The following is an 11,894-nucleotide window of genomic DNA, read 5'->3' on the forward strand; positions in this document are numbered from 1 at the left end:
GGAAAGCGTTTTTTTTTATTTAGCTGCCAGCACCTTTCTGCCATGCATTTCTATGGATAAAGACGCGCTGCTCTTCCCAGCGGCCGAGCATCGTGTTTCAGCTTTCTCGACATCCAGCGTTTTTGGACGGAGCACGTTGGGCACCTCAAGCTGAAAATAGTTCAACTTTTGGGAGAGGAACGCCGCCCATCGATATAACTTTCCTATGCAGAGGCTTGGAGAGACACGCACACAGTCACTGAGCCGAGGCGTCTCGCTCAGTGCATGTGTAGCGCTCTGGACTTCAAATCGAAAAACGCCATCTGTGGACACGACCCCTTTAACCCATTAAGACCTGAGAAGATTCTAGAAATGTCTTCTAAATCCTAACAGTTTTTTGAAAAAAAATCAAAAAAAAATATTTTCGAGATTTTTCAAAAATAGCAGATATACAAGCTCGTAGCGCGGCACTCGGTGCCGCGCTATGAGCTTGTATATCTGCTATTTTTGAATAGCCAAAGGCATCTAAAGTGACACAGAAGCGTTCCAGGTATCAATGTGTTAATAGGCTCTATGCACAGCAGCCATATTCGAAAGAAATTGTGGGCCTCTACCTTACTTCCTTCATCCCATGTTAACAAGGATTCTAATGAAGGCTCTGTTTCATTTTGGTCAAACAGAGCCAGGGTGCTGATGTTGTGCACGTTGGCTCACTGGAAACACTCTGCTACACCAGTGGGTCTCAACATTCAGGTCCAGGGACCCTCATGGTTCCTTGAGGGGGTTCCAAATGGCCCCTTATGGGTGTGCAACTCTGAGTGTACAAATGGAACCAAATGGACCCGTAAAAAGTTTAAGACCCACTGTGCTACACTAAATGGAACAGAGCCTGCATTAGTAACATTGCTAACACCTGTGAAGTGAGGAAGAGGCCCAATTTCTTTCCAATGTGTCTGCTGTGCATAGAGCCAACTGTTTGTTTATTTGGGTTTATTCAGTTGTATTGATGAGAATGGTTAAACAGAGGTGGAGTAGCTACAGTTAGAATGCTATCTTTGGCCCTAATTGTGATACGACAGATGTCCAAAATGTCAACAGCCATGTCGTCTCCCACATAGACATGTAGTAATACCAGCCTGATCTCCAGAGAGCTAGTATACATTGCACGGATCCAGTGCACTTCATTCCGTGGATAGTCGCCTAGAAACCCCGAAATTGCGTGCATATGTACGGCGAGTCCCACGGTGGGCGTAACCAGTCGCAACCCGGAAAAACCCGGAAGCAGAGCAGTCCCCACAACAAAATTTACGATTCTATGCCTATCGGTACATAACTCAAACGGCGCTGAGTAGGCACAAGGGAATTTCGCAACGTTCGGGACGGCAACTCGCTCGCTTTAGCTCGCTCGGTGGCCCCTTACGTGGCGACAATTCCCTTGAGACTGCGCGCCTCCGAAATGGTTTTGTCACAAAGGGAGAGATGTACATATGCACGGAATTTCTGGGTTTCTAGGTGACTATCCACGGAATGAAGTGCACTGGATCCGTGCAATGTATACTAGTTCTCTGGAGATCGGGTTGAGTAATACACATGGATGATACTGCATCAATTCTCGGCTGCCCATATTGGCAGGGGCAAGCTGTGCTTTCTTATAGCATGTATGCCCCATGTATGCATATGGAAGCTGGAGGTCTCCGCACATAATTATAATTATAAAGTATAACTCGTTATCTAGCAAGTTACCTGTACCAATGTGATGCCGACATACAGTATATAGTGTCAATGGGCTCCAATCAGAGGATCTCCCCCTACCAATACATCTGGTAACATTCAATCTTTGGGCTAAAACTCGGTGGAAACATTTTGGAGATTTAAAGCAGCGGTTCTCAAAGTAGGGTTCGGGGACCCCCAGGGGTCCTTGGCGTGAAAAAGTTTGAGAACCACCGATTCAAAAGAATAACTGCAATGCAGTGCCAATGCAAAGACTTTAGGGCGGTCCTTCATATTAGGATGGTCTCAGGTTTGGTTCTCAGAGTAGTGGGCGAAGGTTGTCTCTGTGGTTCTAACCCATACATTGAATGTAGATTATCCCCAGACGTATCGGCAGGCCAAGACCTCAGATCATCTGGTTATCATGTCAATGTTAGAGGGGGCGTGGCTTGTTGGATTTAGGCACCTGTATCGGGGGCTGCAACTATCGATTACTTTCGATAACACATAACAGAGAAGCACGTTTTTCTTTTTTTTCATGATTTGTTTTATTGTTTATTTATCAACGAAAGACGCAGAAAAAAACTAATATATATTTTTTGGATTGACTGAATGGATTAGTATGATTGACCGCTTAAGCCCTATTTCATACAGTTGATCATACAAAGATAGAGAAAATAGCCAATCTGCGAGCTCACAACGATGCGTTGTGAGCTTATAGACCTGCTATTTTCGCTGTTCTGTTATAATTAACGGAATTTGAAAAATGTGTACCCCAAAATTCATTATTTTTATTAAGATATAGGCCTATTGTTGATATATATTTTGTTCATAATCAATTAAATTGATTAGTTTGACTGTTGCACCACCTAACCTGTATCCAGGTCTTACCATAAGAAGGACAATGACGAGGACAGCTGTTTAGTAGCCCTGTTTATCAAGTGGTAGTTAAACCGGTTCAAAGGTTCAAGTTAACCAGTTAAAGCGGGCGCTGTCCCCTCAGCCAGCCACCAGCAGTCACCGGATACAGGACGAGTTGGCACCTAAACATTGTGGGCACCCCAATTCAAATTGGCTATTTGTTACCCAAAAAAAACATGGTCTGAAGTAATGCAAAGTATAGGACTATATATGATTTGAACAGGCACGGTACATCATAATCATCTAAATGTACCCTTCAACTTCTAATTTATGCCCATATTGACTGGCTATCCACAGGTTTGAAAGCACTTTGTAGAAATATTCTGTTCAAATCCCGTATACTTTTACATAACTTCAGACCAAATTATTTATTTTATTTTATTTTATCTTCTACATGTAAGAAATAGCCAGTTTAACATTGAGGTGCCAACAATGTTAAAGTGGCCACTCTTCCAGTTACCCAGTCACCACCGAGGTGCTAATATTTGCCGAAACGATTTTGAAACAACTGCACTTCTTTAATCTGTCTTTAAAAACCATGTCACACTTTGTTTACACCAGTGGTGTTTTTATTATTTTTTTATTTGAAGGGCCCCCATAACTCTTTGAGAGTTACAGACCTGTAAGGGTCCATTTGGAACCCAGAGGGTCCCTGGACCTCCACTTTGAGAACCACTTGGTTTACACAGATTTGGAGTAGAACAGGCTTCATATTCTAGGGCAGTGGTTCTCAAAGTGAGGTCTGGGGACCTCCAGGGGTCCTTGATGGGGTTTCAAGGGAAGCATTTTTATACTTCAGATAGCCAATCTAAAAATCTTTTGGAAAAAATGTTACATTTGAACACAAATCTTCTCTTACGGGGGTCCCTGGCACAAAATCTTTTCAGAAGGGGGTCCGTGGCCAAATACATATAAATTTGGGGGGTCTTTGACATGAACATGTTTGAGAAACACTGTTTTAGAAGCCAGAGGATGCATAATGGTGAATGGCTAAATCATTGTTTCTCAACATGGTGTCGGATTGATATTGAGGAACCAAATGAACCCACACAGGTCTGTAACTCCCAAAAGTCTACAAATGGAACCAAATGGACGCTAACGGGTCTGTAACTCTGTAACAGAGAAAAGATGTATGAAATGGGGGTCCGGGGCCTAACGCATATCAAACTTGGGGGGTCCTTGAAATGAAAAGGCTTGAGAATCACTGGTCTTGATAGTGCCATCAGGGCAGAGTGGAAGCTTGTTCACCAGTAGATGGCGGTAGTGAGTTTGTTGTGTGAGTTTGTTTTTCTGTGCAGTTGTGTGTATGCATCAGTTCAAAGCATACATCAGCACTTGTGTCATGTCCCCCCACCCACCACCACCTCTTCCAACTTATTGTAGGCAATAAAATTGTCATTTTTTAAAAAGAAGTCCTGTTGAGTGTGTCCTCTTTGTTTATGTGTGATGCAAGTTCTGGAGAGATATTCAGCACACTGTATACCAGTGGTGGAAGAAGTACTCAGATTTAGTTTTGTCCACACGTAAAAGTCCAACATTTTGCTTTGAGTAGAAGTACCGAAGTTTGCATAAAAATGTACTTAAAGCACCAAAAGTAAAAGTATTCAATGTGTAGAATGTCCCATTTCAAAGGTTAAATAACATAGAGGCTATAGCAACTCAGTGTTTCAGTGAGTAATTAGAGCTACCAAATGAGGAAAATAATGTAAACCTAAAATAGCAGATATACAAGCTCATTGTGAGCTTGTAGAGGGTAGTATTAGCTGACCTAGTATAGAGCCCTGGGGGACCCCGGTGAACTAAGTATAAGACACTTCTTACAGGACATCCCTCAGGGTAACTACAGGTGGAAAACATAGATCCAACAGTCGTAATCATGATATAAAAAGCCCACTTGCGGTACACTTTACCTCAGTGTAATTTTACATATAAAACCACTACTTTCACACGTACGGGCAATGGGTTAAATATCAAGGGATTGATCACTTGTAACACCAACAATGTGATCTAAATTGTCCACAAAAAGTTCGGAAACTTATCTTTGGTTGATTATTTCTCCCCTTCAATAATACCAATTGGTATAGTATTGTATATCATTTGTATCATTTTAAAGTCACCTTTACAACGAGGTATAACCTGTAAGGATCGTACAATCGTTGAATGAGCAGCACAGCCAAACGTGTGGGTAGCGCCTCCAAAGAAATAGCCAAAATCCCCCAATATGCTTTTATTGGTAATCACTCTCGTTTTGAGCGACCTGCCAGCACACACCTGCTGAGAGGTGTGTGCCAGTCACAGGTGTGTTGAGTTGTGTGTGCTCCAAGCAGCAACACTGGCCCCATGGAAAGATGCCACATTTGTCCCTTCAGGCCAAATGTGCAATAGGGCAAGTGAATCTGGTGTTCCGTTACGCAGATTACGCATTATTTGGTATCAGTGCCAGTCACGTGGCATCTTTCCATGGGGGCAGTGTTTGGAGCATACACAAACAAAGTTGTAGGAACCAATGCTCAGGTGCCAGACACTCAGGTGCCAGTCACACACCTGTGACTGGCACCTGAGTGTCTGGCAGGTCACTCAAAACAAGAGTGATTATCAACAGAAGCATATTGGGGGATTTTGGCACATTTATTGGGGGCGCTACCTACACGTTTAGCTGTGTTGTTCATTCCACGATTGCACAATCCTTACAAGCTGTACCTCGTTGTAATGGTAACTAATCAACGATAATAATGATATAAAATGCAATACCAATTGGTATTATAAAAGGGGAGAAATAATCGACCGAAGTTAACTTTTTGTGGGCAGTTTTATATGCTGAACTGCCCATATGGCTTAGCATAGGTAAAACTAATAGACCCCTAAAAACGAGGATCAGAACATAGATCCAACATTGGTAATCATGATATAAAAAGCCCAGTTGCAGTACACTTTACAACAGCATCTCATAATTTTTCAACACTCAGATATTGGGGCACATGGTCAAACTGCCCAGACGTGGTGGTGACATGCAGTAAACAACACTGACTGAAAAAATATGTGATGCCTAGATTGCCTACATATTGTTATTTTGTTTGATCAATAATGTCCTCAAAGCCCATATGGACTGCTTGGTCACCAGGAAAGATACGTGATGACACTTTAACCACTTTAACCTTGGTGTCCTGGTTTTGGGGATATCATTATTGGTGGGAATGTACATCTCTACAAGGACACAATGCAACACTTTGTGACTTGTGAGCTTCTATGTTATTTTTGCGTGACATAATCATATGACTAAAGTATCCATTTAGTTGATATTATTGTTATTGAACCAATGTATTTGTAGCTGACAATTGGTTCTACCTCTTGACCCTCTGAATGAGAGGTCCATACGTCATTTGTCTATGATACATTTAGTTGAAGGAGGTTGTTTTTGCACCAGTTTAAAAATAATCAACCACAGGGCCATGAATGATTCATCGTCATGGCCGTCAAAGAAATATACCTTATTTTTTTAAATAAATTTACCTTACCAATCCAAAACTATTATTTGGATTAGTATGGTAGCTTCGATAGTTGTGGTTTCTTTCCATTACGGTGATATCTAGATGAGAAATCTTCTATCATGATGAGAAAGTCTTAGACCTTGCATAGCTGTGATGTCAAAAACATCATACACCATTATGTACATGATGAGTGATTAGATAATGATAAAGGGCTTGACAGGATTTAAAGGAATGCAGTGTTCCTAACAGCTCCTACCTTTGATCAGAGGTGAGCAAATGTATAAGCTGGAGGTCTGATGGTGATTGTGGACACCAGGCTGTGGATCAAGGGCTCCCACTGATTATGATTGTGGAGTGTTATTATAGTTATATATTGTTATTTTTGGACACTTTGAAACACTTTCTCTCAACGGTGAAAATCTTTTTCAACTAGCTTTACTTGTCCAGTTCTGCCCTCCTTTGCTTTTGTAGCAAATGGATCCTTCTGAACAGATCTGTTTTTGATCCTTTCCTACAGTTTAATTGTCTGACCACACCACATATGAATCCATTGTCTTAAAAAATAAAAGGTTTCTCCAACAAAGATTAGACACACATTTAGCTATTTTCAGGGAATTAAAGGAATATTTCACCCCTGGAAGAAACTGCAATCAGTCAATGTTAATAGTATTTGTAGTAGATTACAGTAGAACAATTTAAAATGTGCACCCTATGGTCAGAAAAATAATGAAGTATGTGTGTTTGACTAGGGTTTGACTGGACTGCTGCAATACTACAATAACCATAATGCTTTGGTGCACTGCCCCTCCTTGTGGGGGGAGTGGAGGCTGCATGTGGGTGTGATCTTCAACAACAACACACAACATGTGTACATGTTCGACAGTGTTGCTATGTCTACTTATTATAAGCGGCTTCTTTCTAAAATGTAGTTGATATTTGGGCTTGTATCCAAATGTTTTGATTGTTGTTTAAACCAGTGGTTCTCAAACATGTTCATGTATTTTTCCACGGACCCCCATCTGAAATTATAATTTGTGCCAGGGAGCCCCAACCAAATATGTGTTGTTAAAACGATTAAAAAATATTCCACATTTTGCACTTTTTCCCCTCAAGATTTTTTGGAAAATAGCAGATCTACAAGCTCACAATGGGTAACATCGCGACGCGTTGTGAGCTTGTAGATCGGCAATTTTCAAATATATAATATCCCATGTCTAGGTTTAAAGTGCTCTTGCTCTCGTTAGTGATGTCACATCACTGACAAATCCTTGGTATCTTTATGCCGTTCTACTTCCGTGTAGCATAGTAGCGACATAACTGTCGAATCCTTGGTATTGTTTGTGATCCTAGCCTTTCAACAGTGTTTGTTTACCGTCGCTCCACGCTGTATTTGGATTCTTTCACGCTTGCGCTTATGAAACACTAAACAGGATTATTATTTCATGTCAACATTCAAGTACAACTATCAGAAGATGTAACTCAGGTAAAGTTATGCATCACTCTGCAAATTTAACTAAAGTTTTCCACCTGTACATAGTCTTTTCATATACAGACATCAAGGCTAATACAGACATAATGATTTTTTTTATCATCCTTCCCTTGTCAATATCTCGCCATTTAGGGCAATGATATAACATTATGTAGTGGTTTGATAACATAAATAGCAGCCACCAGCCAGTCATTTACTGCCAGTCAACTGTCTTCTGAGTTTTGGCATTCGAATGATGAGCGACCTACAATGCACCATTTACTAATCTATTCTTTTTTCTAGTGTACGTTTAGGGTTACGTCTATGTGTTGACTGCAAATTTTGGGGAAAATAAAGGCAGATAGCGTGTGATTATGAATTGCAGCAGTGTGGCACCATCAGGGTGGGAATAGCCATGTTGTCATAATTATCCTAAGATGGGGGCAATACAAAAAAAAGTAATAACAGGCCGGCCTGTTATTGGTCCGCCCACCGGGCATTTGCCCTGTATGCCTTATACCCAACCCATCACTGATTCTCTGCCAGCCACATCGCTGCAGCGCACAATGGTGGAAAATCCCCAAAAATCCTGCCACCATAACACATGCGCGCGTGTCACACGCATGCGCCTGATGATAAATAGGTGACAGGTCTCCTCTGCTCCATCATAACTTCATCTGTCCTCAATCTTCATCTCCACCGCTGAACTCTGAAAACTGGTGAGTACATTGTCTTCATTTGTTTGTGAGATTCATTATTATTTATTATATTAATTATTTGAATCCATTACATTAATATGATGATTATTCTACCCATTATTGATACCTAACTAGACCTTTGTGATTTTCTCCACATTTTGTTGCATGAGTCATACTTTTACAGGTGCATTCCACTTAAATGCTAATTGTATTTCAACTATGTATTGTAAATATACATTACTCTTGTGCATTCCTCTCAAATGCTAATTGTATTTCTAATTGTATTGTAAAGGTATATACTCTCAAATACCATTACAACTAAACATGATTATTTCCACCTACTTCCCGAGAGCCAAAGCAGTCTCCAGGAACAGTTTAACTAGTTTTCTTTCCGTTCCCCCTTCAGAATGATGCATAGCTCCATAAGCACAGGTCAGGAGCTCCGTCAGGGAGACATCCTTATCAGTGGAAACAAGGACTTCAAGGCTGTCTTCCAGGTAAACATATCCATGTTATAATCATGGTAAACATAATGCTAAGGTGACTGATTGAATGAGTTCTTCCAGGTCCTTATTTGTATTGTTGGAACTGATCTGAATGTCATGTTGTACCAAATGTAAATACCAGCGATGTTGGCTGTGTGGCCAGCAAATTATCTGAGTTAGTAAAAGTGGTAATTCATCAGTTAACGGTTTTATTCTTCCGCTTACAGACTGACAGCAACTTTGTGGTCTACAAGTGGACTCCTATCTGGGCATCAGACACATGCGGCACTGATGGCTTTCGGATCATTCTTCAACAGGACAACAACCTGGTCATGTACAACAAGGACAAGAAGGCAGTCTGGGATACTAAAACCAGGAGCAACTCCAAGAGTGACCAGATGCGTCTCATAATGACCAACGACGGACACCTGGTGGTAGACAAAGACGGAGAAACGATCTGGACCTCTTAATAATATAGGGAAGGGAACAAATAACAATAAAAGAGTGAGAGAGCATGAAATTCAAATTCAGTCTGTCACACTCAATGAATGAAGTCATCATCATGATGTAAACAGTTAATGAAATAAAGAGCTGCAATCACATATGTTTCCATGTCTTATCTGTGTTTAAAGCTTAGCAGTGCCTTCACACTAATTGTTGTTTGTAATAATACATACAGTATGTGCAATATTAAATATGTAAAAAACAGCTATGTATGACCCTGTGAACATTTTGAGAGTTCAGTAAACAATAACACTTTTACTGAAACAATAATATTGTGATGCCTAGATTGCCTACATATTGTTATAAATGTCCTTTAAGCCCATAGGGGGTTCCTGGGCACCAGGAAAGATGCATATCACTTTAACCACTTTGTCCTGGTTTTGGGGATGTCATTATTGGCAGATATTATCATTCATTGCTATAATAGAAGATCTACAAGGACAAAACAATTGCAGTTACACTTTGTGACTTGTGAGCTTGTAGATTGTTATTTTTGCATGACATAATCATATGACTTAAGTAATACATAGGATAGGATAGTATTCGATTATTATTATTGCCATACTTTAGCAGTAGTGTAAAGTAACTAAGTACATTTACTCAAGTACTGTACTTAATTACAGTTTTGAGGTATTTTTACTTTATTGAAGTATTTCCAATTGTCAGTACTTTTACTTCTACTCCACTACATCTCAGAGACAAAAATTGTACTTTTACTCAACTACAATTATTTGAAAACTACACTAACCACTTCAGCCCTATATATATTTTGACCGCATTGTGAGCTTGTAGATCTGCTATTTTCAAAATATATATATATTTTTTAACTTGTTAAATGGGACAATCTGCATAATGAGCACTTTTACTTTTGGTACTTTAAGTACATTTTTTATGCCAATACTTTTGTTCTTTTACTCAAGTTTTTACTTTAATGGAGTATTTCTACATTGCATTATTGATACTTTTACTTAAGTACACAATTTGAGTACTTTTTCCACCACTGTTGTACTTTAGATAACTAGGCACAGTTGCAACACACCAAGTATAACGTTCTTCAGATAGGCAGCAACCATTGAACTCTTTTGTGATAGAAAGCATTTTTTACTTTGATTGGCAGCCAACATTCACAACGTGATGCGATCATGTTTTGCTAGTTTGTGCTTAACAAGTTGTCCATGCTTAATGATGTAGGATAAGGAAGTCATACACTCTTTCTGTTGTGCTTGCTTACCACATCAACATCACCTCCTTCCTTCACATGGTAAACTGTCCTCTCTACAAGTGTGCCGATGCTTTTTCTCCCTCTCTCTGCTCAAAGACTCATGTCGTGTTGTGTGCTAAGACAAGCTTTGATTGATTGATTGAATACTTTATTCAGAAGTTTGCAGAGAAAAAGCACATGGAAGTAGAGTTTACAATACAAGGTCAACTAAGGATCGCCCAGGAAAGTCTCATTGGCTTGTTTCAAATGGGGCCAGTGGGCCAATGTGATGTCTCTCTGCTCTATGGGCCGGTACTGCTCAAGGATTAGCCATTTCAGATGAGAGACAAGCCAGTGGGCCAATTACATGAGTTATATTTACTATGTGGGCCTCCCAGATATTGCATATCAATACAAAAGAACATAAAAAACATAGCATATTTGTAAAAAAAAATTATTTTACATTCACATTTGTGTCTTAATTCTTCCTATTTCACCTATTCCAAAAAGGCTTGCATTTGTAAAAGAAAAAAAAAGAAAAGAAAATTAAAATAAGTAGTGTCAAACTATTCTCCCTCGAAAAATGGACTTGGGATATCTTTCCCTCAAGGTCGGCCACTGCACGAAGAAGTAGTCCGCGATCGGGTAGAGGATCTTCCCGGAGAGCGAGAGCGTCTCCACTCGACACACGCTTTCGACATAGACAATCAGGACCTTCTTCAATCCCAGAACTCCCAGCAGGATCCCCGCCAGACACAGAGGGACACAGGTTCCCGGACCGTTGCACAGCACCACGTCAGGCCGTAGCCTGAACACCAGAGGTAAGGAGTGGACGAGGGCCTTCAGAAAGCTGACCCCGGATGAAACCCGCCACTGTCCTACCTCGCGACTCCGCGGGATCCGGTGGAGGGTATACTGTGACTCTGAGTCTGCGCGATATTCGGAGCTTTCAAAGCTGCGGATTTTGTCCTCGCTCATCTCGTCGGTGTCGGCGACGACATAGTGGCGAGGGCTGTAGGAGGCGGACAGACTGCCCATCAGGCGGAGGATCTCTGCGGTGTGACCCCCCGATCCAGCGACCACAAGTACGCTGACGTGACCTTTCGCTCCAGGTTTACAACTTGAGCCAGCCTTGACAACGTTCCGTAACCGCATGATTAATATCATTGACACTGTAGCGAAAAGCACGAGCAATACTCCTACAATCATGATTGGCTGCTACGATAGCTCCTTCGGATCAGAAATTTACCAAGGCAACTCTTTCTATAGGATGTGTTTATATCAATTTAGATCAATAGACATGGGTCTGTCGGGTCGTAACAGTGTCATTGATGCTCGGGTGAGTGTGAAATGAAGGCGGACTCTTGGGATCCAGTTTATCTAGTCTGCTCTTCTTGCCTTTTTGAGGTGTGATGCTAGATTCAGCTTGGGGCTATTCGT

The 11,894-nt window shown here is 40.9% G+C and overlaps 2 protein-coding genes across 2 annotated transcripts; one reads left to right on the forward strand and one right to left on the reverse strand.

The window, feature by feature from the left end:
- Positions 1-8,135: 8,135 nt before the first annotated feature.
- Positions 8,136-9,351, forward strand: LOC308089252 (B-type lectin plumieribetin-like). The gene is made up of 3 exons (XM_080433868.1): positions 8,136-8,285; positions 8,671-8,761; positions 8,977-9,351. The coding sequence occupies exons 2-3, from the start codon at positions 8,672-8,674 to the stop codon at positions 9,217-9,219; spliced, it is 333 nt and encodes a 110-aa protein (XP_080289994.1). The 5' UTR covers positions 8,136-8,285; position 8,671; the 3' UTR covers positions 9,220-9,351.
- Positions 9,352-11,015: 1,664 nt separating this feature from the next.
- LOC308089115 (UDP-N-acetylglucosamine transferase subunit ALG14-like) lies at positions 11,016-11,621 on the reverse strand (the record flags this gene model as incomplete). Its single annotated transcript, XM_080433685.1, has 1 exon — positions 11,016-11,621. The coding sequence occupies one exon, from the start codon at positions 11,619-11,621 to the stop codon at positions 11,016-11,018; it is 606 nt and encodes a 201-aa protein (XP_080289811.1).
- Between the last annotated feature and the right edge of the window lie 273 nt (positions 11,622-11,894).

This window comes from Gymnoscopelus braueri, assembly GCF_963280865.1.
Source record: "Gymnoscopelus braueri genome assembly, chromosome: 7".
Taxonomy (NCBI): Eukaryota; Metazoa; Chordata; class Actinopteri; order Myctophiformes; family Myctophidae; genus Gymnoscopelus; species Gymnoscopelus braueri.